Source organism: Haliotis asinina, chromosome 4 (assembly GCF_037392515.1).
Source record: "Haliotis asinina isolate JCU_RB_2024 chromosome 4, JCU_Hal_asi_v2, whole genome shotgun sequence".
NCBI classification, from domain to species: Eukaryota; Metazoa; Mollusca; class Gastropoda; order Lepetellida; family Haliotidae; genus Haliotis; species Haliotis asinina.
In genome coordinates, this window is record NC_090283.1 from 47,356,822 (window position 1) to 47,373,488 (window position 16,667).

Genomic DNA, 16,667 nt, shown 5'->3' on the forward strand with positions numbered 1-16,667 from the left:
ACGCTATATATGCTGTGAAACCTTTACCAGATGCTATATATGCTGTGAAGCCTTTACCAGACGCTATATATGCTGTGAAGCCTTTACCAGACGCTATGTATGCTGTGAAGCCTTTACCAGACGCTATATATGCTGTGAGACCTTTACCAGATGCTATATATGCTGTGAAGCCTTTACCTGAAGCCTTTACCAGATGCTATATATACTGTGAAGCCTTTACCAGACACTATATATGCTGTGAAGCCTTTACCAGACACTATATATACTGTGAAGCCTTTACCAGACACTATATATACTGTGAAGCCTTTACCAGACGCTTTATATGCTGTGAAGCCTTTACCAGACTCTATATATACTGTGAAGCCTTTACAGACGCTGTATATGCTGTGAAGCCTTTACCAGACGCTACATATGCTGTGAAGCCTTTACCAGACGCTATATATGCTGTGAAGCCTTTACCAGACGTCACATGTACTACGACGACGTTAGCAGGCGCCATATATGCTGTGACGTCGCCACCAGACACCATAGACTAGTATGCTGTGCTACTATACGCCATATATGCTGTGACGTCGCCACCAGACGCCATAGACTAGTATGCTGTGCTACTATACGCCATATATGCTGTGACGTCGCCACCAGACGCCATATACTAGTATGCTGTGCTACTATACGCCATATATGCTGTGACGTCGCCACCAGACGCCATATACTAGTATGCTGTGCTACTATACGCCATATATGCTGTGACGTCGCCACCAGACGCCATATACTAGTATGCTGTGCTACTATACGCCATAGGTGCGATAACCTCTTTGTGGGAATTTACAAGTTGGAGCACTAAGGAAGGACAATTAGAATGGACGAATAACTGCTCATTACTATAGGAGCACATGTTGTGGTAGGTTCCAACACTTATCAAGCAAATACAGGACAGAATATGGATTGAGAAGTATAATATGACACAAGGTCATTACCATTCGTGCAATTCTTTGAAATGTGTACTCTTCCTCCTCCGTGAAACGTTAGGGTCATTTATTTGAAACAGTGAAGCTAGAAAACCTAGCCCCAGTATGGATTTCTGGTGTTTACGAGAACAGAGTAACGACTTTGAGTGATTAGACTGTAACGAATCCCTGGGAGGCTTGTAAGAAAACATTTTGTTACTAGTTGCTGTAAACATATCAATACTTTGACCACAACAAATACTTTCAATATAATTTTAATGTTTATTTAAATGACATGTTTTGTAAACATAAGGCACAGACCTTTTCATAGAGCACTGGCATTGTTACGGAAATTTGTTCTAAATATGGAACAAAATTAACTTTGTGTAAATGTGTATATGTATGTCGACAAAATATGTTTGTCCCTTGACTGGATTACACGGTGATGAGCCGTTAATCCATAACCTGAAGATAATGGATAGACGAGGCATCAAAGTATCCTTGACGTTTTTGATGAGCCTTTTCTCGACCAAACTCTTATAAGTTTACAAATGACATATATGTATAAACTCTATCTACACAGAAACACAGTTTTAACAACATCCTCCCGAAGCAAGGGAGGTAACTGAAAATGAACGTCCACATTACACCCTTGCCCAATACGTTCGAAATATTCTGACTGATATAACGAATACTAATAGGCAGACACATGAAAACAGGAAACGACATCGATAGGCAGCATGGCGACTGTCGGGCAATTTCGTTCGACTGCAACGTTTGCAAAACACTGTCAACTTTTGTTCTTATCTACGCATATTTTAAGTACATTATAAAAGTGATGTGATCCACCTTTCGAGACCAGATAGGTTTTCATACAAAATACGTCAGATCGTCATCGAGCTAAGCCATTCTATCTGAAGCACATTTTGCATACCAGTGAGTAACCGGCAATAGCCACTGGTGGCGCTGCAATCGAGCCACGAAACCCAACATTCGTAACTACTCGCCTCTTTCCGCAGCCGGCTTTCCGGGATGACCCGAGCAGTTACGAATGGAAGCCCAAGTCTAATTCGGCAAGTGAAAACTGGACGTTTACTCGGTTAATTCCCATGACTCGAGAAGATGATCAATATATTGACGAGAAGGTTGTCAGTAATCATAGCATTCAATAGCACGCTCTGTGGCAAAGCACTTCGTCAACGTGAACAAAAAGTCACGTGAATATGTTAGGACGTAAATAAATAAATATTATACCCATTAAAGAACATAAGATTTCTTCCGTTTAAAAAAAAGTAAGTACGTAAGTCCATAAATAAAACGCAAGTGGCTTGTTTCTCACTTGTTTCGTCCATAACCCAAACGCTGATAGTCAAGGTAATCCAAAGTTTCAGCGTTAAAACGGGGACACTTGGGTTATGGCGTCCAAGTGATACATTTGTTTCCAATATAAGGAATCAGATCTGAATTCCACAGCCCTAACATCAACGGAAATGTCATAATACTCAATAATCTCACATTTAGATGAAATGCTCTTACTTCTCAAAGGTTTTCTCTTCAGCTAAATGTGATCCGTGGACGCCAAACATTTGCAATTTTGATTAGAAAAGTGAAAAGTCCGCTTAACTCTGATGTCCCAAACATCCAAATTCTTAAAATATTCTTGGAAGAAAAGTCCCAAGACAAATGCAGATCAGCTGTCACACAACAGAAAAAAATAAACGAAAATCGATTTTGCAATGTACCCATCCGACAGGTATCCACTTGCTTGCGTTTAAAGTTGTTCCGTTTATACGGTAGATATTACCAATGAACAAATAACGTCATTTCAGTTTGGGTCAGTTGTCACTTGCTAGTGACGTAACGGAATCACGTGACCCCAACAATCCCCTCAGCCCCTCTTGTATCTCCAATTCCGGCATTACAACCGCTACGCGTCTCGGATTGGGCGGCGCCATCTTGGATATGGCGTCAATGTCTTGCGTCACAGCGGCTCCGCGACGTCGCCCAGTACGTCTTCGCAGCATTAAGAGGACATCGTCTGCAACGTCAATGACCTTGAATTACAACATGAACGGTGATGATGTAGACCCACCCACGTTAGTGTCTGGTTTTGGAGAACGTATAAGCTGCTATCTTATCAATATTGATCCACTTACTCCAAACTCAAGACCTTTACGTATATCTAAGGATGATATGGAATGTCAAGATTACAGAAAGATTGTCCAACTTCTGTGAACATTTTTTTTCCGGTTTAAATAACATTTGTCCATTTTAAATCCAGAATTTAGGTTATCATGCTTATGCACGGATGATAAAACTTACCACAAATGGCTTTGTATTGGAATTATTTTCACATTCGTGACACAAAAAAAGTAACATCTGTTTCACTATTCGTGGTTATAAAGATGAGATACACATGCGCGATGAAATTCACAGATAACACGTTAACTGTAAGTACGAAAACCTTTCGGATACAGGTGATATTGTTTAGATACAATTAGGCGTAAATTAGCGCTCGTAGCTAAATAGGTAATGCTGAAAGACAAGATTTATGACCAGGTGGAAAAGAATTATAAACCCAGGACCAGAAACCTTGCTGATCTGCAGCAGGTTCCGTTGGGCCATCCGTTCCCACGCGTTGGATACACGCATCAAATCAATGTCTACTATCCACATACCCTCAGTTGTACCTATCAAACCGAAACCATCCACTCTAACCCATCATCCATCCACAATGTCCAGTAGTCCATGTGGTTGATATCCCCACCCCAAGACCACAAGGCGTCTTCAATACGATCTCACATAAGTTCTTCCTACTAAAAGTCCCATTTTCATATTTAATCTTATTATATCAGTTTAGCGCACCTGTAAAACCACCTTACATAACCTTTTCTCCAGCTATATAACCTGAATGTGGTAACTATATGACATATAATTACCTTTAACTATTCTTTTCCAAAGTATATAACCACCTTTTATTAGTACTCTTCATCTACTATATAACCACATTATATCATACACTCCAGCTGTAACCTAATCACATTCTCTCTCGCGCTCGCTCTCTCTCTCTCTCTCTCTCTCACTCACACACACACACACACACACACACAGAGAACAAACCCCCCCCCCCCCCGCCCCCCACCAAAAAAAAACAAACAAAAAAAACACGTTACACACCATGTCGCACACTGTGTCTGCTATATAACCACGTTATCAGACATACACGGCATATAACATTACATCAAAGACTTCTGTTCTAATTAACCTCATTACATCTCACAAGCCTGGTATATAACCACATTAACCTCTCGTTTGTTATTTACATAACCACATAATACCACAGACACGTTATATAGCCACGTCATATTCAATACCTATGTTATATAACATTACATCACGCTCACGTTACACAACCACGTTACACGACACAATCACACCGCTGTTATACTACCCCACATCACACATTTATGGTATAAAACTGTTATATCACACACGTGACCTATATATAACCAAATTATATCAAACCCACTAGTGTTACATAAACACATTGTCACACACACACGCACATGCACACACGCGCGCGCAAAAAAATGTCACGTGACCTAATGCTATAATGCTCGTACAACCATCCGTTATAATTTAAAAAATCCGTTATAATACAACATTGTAGCTATCTGTTAGACATCTACCTGATCCACCCAGGTTACACGCTTTATAATTTCAGAAATGCGACAGACTGCCATGCAAAGAGGTAGAAGCATTTACACATGCTGTATTGCGTTACAGAAGGGAACAGATGTCTCCCAGATGTAGTCGAGAAAGATGTCGAGAAGGCATGCACTGATTGAGCGATTTTGCGTACAGACAGAAATACAAGACCATCATTGTAACAATAGTCTACCAGTTGAAACCTCCCTATGGCGTTCTATTCCAAAAGAACAAAGATTACTTAACGCTAACGTTGCTGGAGATGAATTTCACTGTCTCTGTAGATGTTAAACCCACCTCTAACAGCCACATCTCGCGATGTGTGTGTGTGTGTGTGTGTGTGTGTGTGTGTGTGAGTGTGAGTGAGTGAGTGTGAGTGTGTTTATGATCTTCAAAAACATTCAATGTGAAAGAAATTATTATGAACCAGTACACCAGTAAAGAAATTTCAGTCATGTCTGAATGTATTGTTTAAATTGCTTCAGAAATATTACATCAATGATCATGTCGACAGTGAGCCAAATCGTCAACATTCGCATATTTCCGTAACAACATGGCTTGTTCCGGAATAGCATGAGTGGTCACGATGTTGTGAACCATGTTGTAAATAAAGCAATGCAAAATGGACGCCCATTTCTTTTGCTGAAAACGCGTTGTGATCCGATTCGCTGATTGAAATAACACATGCGGGAATTCACAGGTGACTGAGTCGTTAATTATTGACGATGTAGGGTCATATCTGGAAATATGCCATGTTCATGTGTTTCAGATTGGTCTCTGTAATCTGTGTACAACTATATTAGACATTTTAACAGCTCTTGACACGATTGGTAAACAATGCCGGATCAAGATCTATCAGATAACGTATGCATTATGAATCATATGCTATTTTCAATTTTCAGAGAAAGTAAGTAATCTTCGAGACTAGTATATCAACACAGCTTAACAAGGAGAAAGTTATGTCATTTGATTGTGACGTCATGATAACGACGACGTTGCAATGGTCAAGAACGTATTGTGACGTAATTTCGCTGTAGCGATGACTCGTAATATGAGTACTGTGATATTTTCTGGTGTCTATTTAACTTTCAAATCGTCAGAATACTTACTACTGGTACGACATTTTTTCTAAGCTGTGAGTTTAGTTTTACCGCGGAGTCATCAATATTCCAGCCATATGGCGACGTTCTGTAACTATATAATCGAGTCTGGACCAGACAATCCAGTGATCAGCAGCATGAGCATTGATCTACAGAATTAGGATTCGAATACCCTGCAAACAGACTCCCGAATTCCTGGTACTTAAAGAGGTTGTCAGTCTCACCATCAGAAGCACAGGCAAATGTCACAGGGATGATCGGTGTTGTTATCACCCAATTCAGGGGACCATATACTGTAATCCGAGTTCACATTTCAGTACGCTTCATCCCATATAGATATCTGTCTTCTTAACGGCCCACGGCGATATATTAATGCAGCCGTCATATATCATTTTCGGACCTGTCCGTTTACTGTTTTGATAAAACACCAGACATCTTGCATTGATCTCAGTGCTTGGCTGGTATTTGAAAGTTAAGAGAGTCAACAGATCTCATTTTGCCGAGTTTTTCATTAATTGATAAATACACGGGTAATACCTGTTCAGCAGCTGTGTAACAAGGCTCTATAAGAATTAAGTAGTTCACTGAAACATCAGAAAATAATAATGTTGCATGTCGACAATGTTTTTTATAATTTGTAAATAATGCGCAGGATGAGAACGATCGCTTAGCACCCTATCGAGTAGAAACAGACGGAGCCGATAGGTCATTCTCATTTACTTAAAACAGAGAATTTGAGTATCGTGCAGATAAAGAGACGACACACGATAGGATTTCATATCAACACAACAAAGGAATCTAACGAAGAAATTCTCACTAAGACGGGAGTGAAGGTGAGTGGACAGTGGTAACTGTTACTATGGTGACGGAGATAACAAAACCGCGGGAATATCCATGATAACCTTTTCAGGGAGATAAATTGAACCACGTTAAACGTTACCATGGTGATAGGGACAATATGGTCGTGAATAACTTCTAGGTAACCATTCCTGTGAAATAACGTTACCATGGTTACCATTGCTGTGGGGATATATGAAACAAGAGCTTGAATAGCATTTCGGTAACAATTCGTATGAGAAAAGTGTTTCGGAGATATCGGTACCATGTTACCTGTTACCATGGTGATGTAGGTAAATGGATTTAGGGAAATTGTATGACAGCCATTCGTTTGAGATAAGAAGGTTAGAGATAAGTTTGCACACTGCAAAAAAGTCGACGTGGAAAAATTTGTCATCGCTTTGCCGAAATCACAAGGGTTCTATCATACAGACCACGAGATTATCTAGAGATCCTACAGAAAGGAAATCGAACATGGCCGCCAGGGACCAAGAGAGGGGATCTAGTAATAGATTCACCTGTTTGGGAAAATTATACATTAACAGCCCTGAAAGAAAATTCAACAGGTGTTAGTATGAATAAAGTAAATATGAAACAAGCCACATCTATAAAAAGTTAAATTAATAAGCAAACCATTTCATTAATATAAACCACGTTGAAACACGTGTTTGAGCAGTGCATCACACACAGTTGTGTCAATGACGTCATTATGACGTCACACATGCAACATTGACCTTACTCACGCTGATGAGCTCATTCGACTCAGATTGCAATTTTTGAGCAAGGCGTCTGCGTCTAATTTCATTAATGATGAGAACTGAAATAAAGTGTCGTTATCTATTATATATATTATTTCTAGTAAAATAAACAAAACCTCTATGCTAACTAGTACCTCGCATTGTTAGTGAGTAAATGAATTTTGGTTATTTTAACAGTATTTCAGTAACAACCCACGGTGATGTATGTCCTGAAGCTTTTGAGGGGCGGTGGGGTAGTCTAGTGGTTACAGCGTTCGCTCGTCACGCCGAAGACCCGGGTTCGATTCCCCACATGGGTACAATGTGTGAGGCTCATTTTCTGGTGTCCCCCGCCGTGATATCGCTGGAATATTGCTAAAAGCGGCGTAAAACCAAACTCACTCACTCACTCACTTAAAGCTTTTGAAGTTTTGCTCTTGACACAGCTAAAATATGATACCAAATAAGTAACACCCAACAGAACTTTTCACAACAGAATAGGTTCCAAGTACCCGAAGGAACGTGACTTATACCTAATGGATATTTTGGTTGGTTGAGATTCAGTTACGTACAGGCTATGTTAACAAATTCACACTAACTGACGAGTGACTTAATGTCAACTACTTGTTGAGTCCAACTTCGCATTGACGACGGCGATACAGTTTTACCAAAGTCCAATACAACAGGCCATATTTTTATGGCTGGTATCAGTTTTCCCTACAGTCATTTTAAATCGTCTCTGAATGTTGTAAAAACAGAAAAGTGAGAACTAAGGGGATTAACTGGAATGTAATGTAAGAAAAAAATAATCTCATTAATTTTTTCGCCGTTTGTTCAACGTAGCCTTCATAAATACGTATTAAAGTAGTCTTGGATACGATACGTATTTACGTAGCTTGGAAACGACATGTTTTAACGTAGCCTTGATATCACATGTCTTCACGTCGCTTGGATACGATACGTAATGGCGTAGTTTCGACACGATGCCTTAAACAAAGCCTTGATGTCACACGCATTTGAGAGGGGATCTAGTAATAGATTCACCTGTTTGGGAAAATTATACATTAACTTAGGTTTAATTCTAAACATTCTAGCGTAGGCTGGATATCATACGTCTTAACGTATCCTGAATACAGTATGTGTTATCGTAGCCTGGATCTCAGGCAGTTCAAAGTAGTTTCACTGCTTAACGTAGCCTGAAATCGCAGACGTCTTACGTATCACGCTTGACGCTTCCATGGTAAGGATATGTGCCCGACAATATATATCTGGTTCAGTCTTAATTATCTTTACAGAACTTTTGCTGAGTGAACTAATGTCTACAATGTAACATATCCACATTTCTTTCGGCAGAAATTATTAAACAGTCATTAGTCTTCTAAAAATCTGAAGTACTGATGTTAGTTCCCATGTGACTAGGTCAATCTAGCTACACGTCACGTGACCTAGTACTCACACTCTCTGATGACGCATCGTCGTCATCATCTCCCTCATCGTTGTTAAGTATTTCACTAAATACGTTAATGACCTCAAAGGTCATTTCAAGGTGATAAGCAGTGCCTGTAAAGGTCAAATGTAACTCAAACACGTTCAAAACAATAAAGATAAAAATGGATTAATCACCTTTACAATAACCAAATTCAAAACCAACAAACAGCAATAAACCAGTAAAATAAGCTTTTAAAGTTTAAATCAGAAAATGAAAAAACAATAAAAGGATGTATCACACGTTGTTATCATGTAAAAATATATAAAAAATATAAAAAAAGTATAATTCAAAATTTGCCGTAGTTTAGTATTAAAGTATTCGAACGTATACCAATCTTGGTTCAGTATCACGTGACCATGAAATCCTGTAAACGAAATGTGTAACTGACAATCACTAACAATCAAACCATATCTGACAACCCTTCATTCTACTTGAGACAATGGCACCGGACACTTAGAATCGACCTATATTTGAAAACCCCTCATCCTTTTTGAGAAAATGGCGCCGGACGCTTAGAATCAAACCAAGTTTGACAACCCTCCATTCTGTTTCAGACAATGGCGCCGGACGCTTAGAATCAAACTAGATTTGACAATCCCCTTCATTCCATTCATAGACAATGAGGAATCAAACAGGATTTCACTGTCCTAAATTCCCTCTGTAGACAATGACGCCGAACATTAACATCAATCAAAACAAGATTTGATAACCCTTCATTCTATTCATAGACAATGGCACCAAACAGTAAGGATCAAATTAGATTTGGCAGTCCTACATTCTCTAGATAAGCAATGGCGCCGAGCGCTAACATTCAGATTAGATTTAACAAACCCTCCGTTCTATTCATAGACAATGGGACCGAAAGCTTAGGATCAAACCCTTCACTTTAATCACAGACAAAGGCGCTATACGTTTAGAACCCAACTTTGACTGACCTTTTGAGGGGTGTTCAAATTAAAGGTTTATGCTAACTTAACAATCCTAAATTCCTGAGCTGAGCACAAGTGTCCACTGTTCAGGAGAACCATTATTTTAAATAAATTCAAATTTTGATTCCACTCTATTCAGCGTAAATTACTATGAACGAGATGTTCCGCACTATATTGTTCAGTACAAGCAACAGAATACAAACCTCGTTTCTTCTCGCGAGGCTGCACTATGAGTGACGTGTCAACTTGCTGGCCACAGATCTCGCACGGCTTTGTGGGAAGACTCTGTGTATCCTTAGGCGTGAGCCATTCTCCCATGAATGACGGTTCGCTGCACATTGGACACTCCACCAGACGCTCAACCCACACTCCTGTCGCAAATTAAAATGTAGACCGTCTTAAAGTCCATGAACAATATTATTTTCAGCATTTCACATTATTGCTCTTCACATTATTTCACATTTTTGCTCTTCACATTAAATCACATTATTGCTCTTCACATTATTTCACATTATTGCTCTTCACATTATTGCTCTTCCTGCAATAGCCGTAAACGGAGTTCGTGCAGATTTCATTGGTACAGAATCTCCTATCGCAATTGGGCTCCTTTTCCTCTTAAAAGCTACTTTCAAAATTTATGTAAAGAATGACAGTTGTATATGCAGAGGCTAAGCATTGGTGCTGCTTTAAATTGTGTTAACCCCAGGGATGTTACTGGGATTTATAACCTATGATCCTCAATAGCCAAGGGACGTAACTCTGAACAACTAATTGTGGCGACTGAATCGACGTGGCGATAATCTAGACCATGGGGCATTTCACACAGTAATTATGCTAAATGTCATCTCTTGTTGTTTCACATCTTGTTTATGATCAACCGAGTTGTATACTCATTATTGGCTCACCGACTTCTAGGGAGCCGGTCAAAGAATCAGTCATACACATATATCATCAGAAAAGATGTATTTTATATACATTACGTAAATCCTTTTTCGACCCAGTTTCTATGACATATTATATTTTCGTTTGTCCATCTTTGTTTCCTGCGTTTTACCCTTTCACACACTACGTTCTGGATCCCAGGATACAATAATTCCCTGAGACACCACATTAAAACTAGCTTATTAAGATTGGTTATATTTACCGCGAAGCTTACTAACTGAATGCAGTTGTATCCAATTGTTGCTCATGATATCAACCACTGATGGCGTACTAGTGGACGGAATCTCTCTAGTGCGGTGTAAAACAGCACTCGGTCTCAACGTCTTTCACTTACCAAGGTAGCTCTTGATGATTTCTTCAAAGTCCAGTATGAGAGGCAAGAGTGTGTTCCACATGGTAGAAGCGGGCACCTGGTCCTCTCCGGGACTGTCGTCTCGGACCTCGAACCTCAGCACCACTCCGTCTTCCTCTGCTCGGGACTGACAGTACATAATCAACACCCGCATGGTATGAACCTTGTGTAATGCGTGTATCCCTCCGCCCCAATGTGACAAAAACTTCAGTTTATGTTTTTCTCTGTGTGCTCGCACACAAAGTAGTTCGAACATACCCGGGGGCATGTAGCGCGGGAACTGGAAGAGCACTGCCACCTTCCTTCTGTTAGCAATACCTTCCCATTGTTCACGAAGCTCATTGGGTTCACCGGACTTTCTGAACCAAGGAACCAGAAGCTTTGATATCCGGACCTTCCCTTCTTCGTCCGGTTCACTCACTAAGGAATAGGTCTTCTCGGTGGATCCCTTACTCACAGGGTAACCTATTTCTAACGCTTCAGTCAGTAGGTGGAGGACTTGGTTGAAGCTTGCAATGAAGTTATTAGGGAGGTGATACAACAGTGCTCCTTTGAGAAAGTCCCTATCAACAATCCCTTCAGTTAAGACCTCCTGTTTAAGCCGTTCGAACTTCACGGGACTGATGCCAACGTTTTTGAAACTGTCTTCCGTGTGGTAGCCGTATTTCTCGCTAATGTCGTGCCTGAATACCTGTCTGAAGATGTCGAAGAGCCACAGCGGTCTGACAAACACGTACTGCTTCAGAGTTGGGATCTGGGAAAACCAGATGATCTTGCCAGTGTCGTGGAGGTATCGAGAAATGTCGTCAATGAGATGTTTCATCCCGAACTTGGAAGTTATCTCCCCTGTATACTGCTCATATGTCATGATTGGCACCGGCATGTTGTTTCCCCTTTCCTCTATGTAAGTCTCCACCTCCACCCAGAACGTCGGTATCACCCGCATGACGTTGGGGAACAACTTCTCGTCACCGACCAGAGTCTCCACTGCAGAACGGAAGGTATCAAATCCTGTGTATTTGACCGAACTGGTGACTATCACGTCTGTCTGGACCGTGAACTTGGCCTGCAGGAGTTTCATGTAGGACTTGAGTTGTTCGGACAACGTTGGGGAGATGTTGGGCTTTTCCTCAATGACCTTGATTCTCTCCTGTACCATCCGTCTCTGCTGGTTCAGATGCTCCTGAAGCTGTTTTGGAACCTGCGTGGAAATTTCCTTGATCCTGTTCCTGGAGATGAGATCGCTGTGAGTTCCTACCAATATCACCACCAGTTTGTTGGTCTTAGCGACCATCCAGTCAAACCAACTCCCGATCATTTCCTCAAACTTTGAGGTGGTGTACTCCGCCATGTTGAAAGTCAGAACCGTGATTGAAGGAAGCTCAAAGAAGATGTAATGCGGGTAAAGGTAGAAAGGATGACCACAAAAGTCCCAAATACACAGATTCAGAGACCTACCCGGTCTTCCTTGTTCAATGTCATAGTCAAAACTGGTTTCGTAAGCATCAACTCCAGCTGAGCTCTCAAACACCTCCTCTGCAATCCGTGGTTGCCCGTCAACCAAAGAATGAGCAAAGCTTGTCTTACCACTTTTGTGTGACCCAAGTAACAGAATCTTTATTCCTTGGAAAACTTTAGCCTCTGCCTGTGACTCCTGGAAATACTGCATTACAGACCTGAGACCAGACTCACAAACATCTAAGGGTGGGTATGTGAGGGGGTTCCCCTCTAACACCAACTCCTGGTCGGTGTTCCATTCCAACTTTTTGATAATGTTCCATGATAGCACTTTGAGCTTGTTGCTTCCGAGGTCGAGTTTCTTACACATGAATAACAAGTGACCGGGGAACTTTGTCAGATTATTACCTGAGAGATCGATGTCACTGATCAGATGCCTGTTCTGGACTTTCACGGTGAACGTGGGCACCTTAGTGACCTGGTTATGACTAGCGTTCAACGCCTCCAGCTGCGGTAGCAGGAACACATCCGTGGGGAGAACTGACACTCTGTTATGGGATATATCTAAGTCATTCAACAGCCTTAGGTTGCGTATATCATTGGTCACATCTCTAATGCTGTTGTCGCTACACCGCAGAATCTCCAATCTCCGCATATGTCCTATGTCTTTGAACACCGCACTGAGATTGTTATTGTCCACGACCAAGATCTGAACTCTCCTCAGCTTCTCCAAACCTTTCAAACTCTCCAACTTGTTGTTGCTAAGGTCGATTCTGCAAAGATTTTTCAACCTTTTAAGACAAGTAGGAATCTTCGTCAAATGGTTGTCATTCAGTCGAAGTTCTAGAAGGTTCTCCAGCATCTTCATGCTGTCAGGGAAACCGGCGTCTCCGAGACTGTTGTTCCCGAGGTCCAATTTCTCCAGGTGGATCAGGCAGCCCACGAGTGTCTCAGGAACTGTCTTTAGCTTCATGCCGTTGATGGTGAGACGTCTAATGGTGTCCGAGAGCCTCTGAACCTGGTCCAGCGTGTCTTTGCTGACCTCCAGGAGCCGCACGGACACTGCCTTCTCTCTGCTAGGGGTGGGCAGTCTCTCTGGGTTGAGATGACGGGCCTGTTCGAAGCCCATGTGGGTGAGCGGCCTCGGGCCATAGGGGCTCTGGAACCTCGGAAGGGTCTGCTTGTTTCTACTTCTACTGTGAGCTTTCATGGCTGTAGCCATTATCCGAGATATGAATAGTTATCCATACTCCATCCTTAGTGTTGGAATCTGAAATGAATTGGAATATATACGTAAGCATAAAGCATTTTTATTACTAACCCGTTGAAGCTATCACTGATTAATAATTCTACAAAGTTATTAGACACTGTGTAATAAGATCGCGTAATGCCGTGCGTATCACTGAACTATGTCCTTTATAACACCATATTCATGAAATCATATATATTTATAAATACGGTATTACACGGGGCATAGTTTAGTCTCTCTCTCTCTCACACACACTCTCTCTCTCTCTCTCTCTCTCTCTCTCTGTGTGTGTGTGTGTGTGCCATTTTTTCACAATACAGAAACTGTGTGCTTTTACCTTTCTCAACCCCTACCCTGTATCGTGTAAGTGAATCCAATCACTGACACTGACACTGACCCTCTACAACTATACAACAATATGTTATATCTAGTCCCCTTTCTCCTTGTGTTTGTTTGCAGCAGAAGGCAAACTAATGGATAATACTACTATACCCCGACTATTGTTTAATAACCCAGACTACTGCCAAGTCTGACAATGTTTCTCCAGCTGAGATTGTTAGGCCTGTATATGCGTGACATATCCTTGTATCTACCGAATAACTTTGATACCGATTGAAACCCTTTTTGATCGACTTGGAAATTGTCCCGGCTGCTCTGCTCTATTGTAACCCCTTGATCAGTGTCTGTTAACTGAAGCGATTTCTATCAACGGCCACAAGTAACAAAATGTAATTAGATAGCTAACCTACATAGGACATTTGTCATAAAACGATACCCACCTATTCAGTTTTGTATGAGCATAACGGGGTAAAGTCCCACAACAAAAGGCGGTTTTTCCCGACTGCAGCACTAATCACGAAACGTCGACATGGATGGTTAACCACTTAAACGACAGCACAAAGAAATGACACATGCTCCGTTAACATATATCGTGTTAGATTCAATTGTATAATTGTAGATGAATGTCAGGGGTTTTAGTTTTTGCAATAACGTACGTAATATTCAAACGTACTGCAAAGTTTGACATATTGATCTATCGTAATAATACCAGAGAGCTATGCATTCAGATTTCAAATCAATGCGAAATGTAATTGATTAAATATATTAACGAAAAGGTAATTTTGATAAAAGTAGCCTTAATATCATAGCTGTCGTTGCTTTTCAATGACGTATTATGTCTTTGACGGGGAAATTGAACCAAACATGTTGTTTGTGTGGGGCTTTTGATTTGATTCAGAACACCGCTTTTGAATGCCGACATAGTTCTTGAATCCACACTGGCGCACTCTCTTTATCTCCCTCTCTGCACAATAAGGTATGGTAACGAGGCACACCTCTACGAGTGCTGGCACGCAATCCCTCAAACGTTAATGCTGCAGTGGTAGCGTTTAATCTAAAAAAACAAGCTCATTAGAGCGATGCAGGATTTGTGGAGTGTTGAGGAATTGCATTATAGCATGGCAGAAGTCCCATGTGCCGTGGGCGTGGTTGTTGAGAGTGTTCGTTCATCGCTCTGGCTTGTCACTTCTCTTGCCGTCTTAAAGGGAGTCACTACTCAAACGACTAGTGCTCATGTCCTGCCTAATATTAGATTTTGTAACTGAACCATGAGTGACTTTTTCGCTACACAGTTTCGGTGTAAATCGTCAGATCTGACATGGCATAGTTTGCCTTTAAAATAAAGCCCTCGTCAAGTTAAATATAAAACGAAACATCACAATTTGTGCAATGTCTATCCACCCATCCATCCATCATTTCAATCATCCAGCCACCCAGCACCGCAGCCACTCATCCATAAATCCATTTACCTTGGGAGGTGGGGTAAACCTAGTGTTTAAAGCGTTCGCTCAACCCAGGTACAACGAGTGAAGCCCATTTATGGTGTCCCACGCCGTGATATCTATCTATGTATCTATCCATCCATCCATCCATCTAGCTATCTTGCTACAGGGAGTGGGCATGGTCTTCAAGCTGTGTTAATTGCATGGCAAACCCCAAATAGTCTGTCCATTGTGTAGATGCATCTATTACATATGTATGTATACTATTTCTATTTGTTGTCAAAACGTCAAGCGCTGTCGCGTTATTGCTTCTTGTTGAATAGACGCACCGCCTCACCTGTGTCTAATCAAGCAGCCCTAGACACTCACATACAAATATCGCAGAAAAATCTTCAATTACAATTTCTTTCCAAAACCCGTCATACTCTGAAACAGCCTTTATCTCGCCCAGTGTCTGAGGTATTTAGGGTAATGTCACTATTTCGTTTCATTCACAACTATATTATATTGACGACAGTGGTGACGAATATTGCTACTTGTTTACGACCTTTATCTGATTTATCAAGACAGATTGTTTGCGCTGGTGTCATAAAAACCTGAGTGTTTGTAAGTTACTCTTAGAAAAGTTTTTTTTCTATTCCGGTATTTTATTGTTTAATCTTTTAGGAAACAACCTACTTCCAATACCAATTAAAACCCTTTGATTCTTCAAAGGCATTTAGAAGTTGGCGTAGCAATACTCAAGAAGTTGCAATCCATACAATTTGTGCTGTATTACAATTAAAACCCGTTGGCAACGTCGCAATTGGGTGCGGGTATGTATGATAGGTTGGTCGATTGTTTAACGCCATACTCGGCAATATTCCAGCTATATGGTGGTGGTCTGGAAACAATCCATACCGTTCGTAACTACTCGGGTCATTCCGGCAAGCAGGGTGGCGGCTCGAACACCTCTTGTGGCCATGTTTACGACTGGGTCCTGTGTAAGCGCAAACGGGCATGAAGATGAAAATAGTCTAGTACTATTATCAAGGAAAGATAACTCTGAATTTTCAAACATGACTCTTAGAATATCCTACATCCCGTGGGCAAAACAGCAATATGGTCATTCCCTTTGTAAATATGTTTCACTGCTGGA

The 16,667-nt window shown here is 41.0% G+C and overlaps 1 protein-coding gene across 1 annotated transcript in view; it reads right to left on the reverse strand.

The window, feature by feature from the left end:
• Window positions 1-1,221: 1,221 nt before the first annotated feature.
• The window catches only part of LOC137282531 (malignant fibrous histiocytoma-amplified sequence 1 homolog), a 29,826-nt gene continuing 14,380 nt past the window's right edge, over window positions 1,222-16,667 (reverse strand). The window contains exons 2-4 of the mRNA XM_067814289.1: window positions 11,024-13,769; window positions 9,951-10,118; window positions 1,222-2,985 (exon numbers count right to left, since the gene is read on the reverse strand). Of these exons, the coding sequence (XP_067670390.1) occupies window positions 2,783-2,985; window positions 9,951-10,118; window positions 11,024-13,721 (3,069 nt within the window). The 5' untranslated portion in view covers window positions 13,722-13,769 and the 3' untranslated portion in view covers window positions 1,222-2,782. The remainder of the gene's footprint in view (window positions 2,986-9,950; window positions 10,119-11,023; window positions 13,770-16,667) is intronic.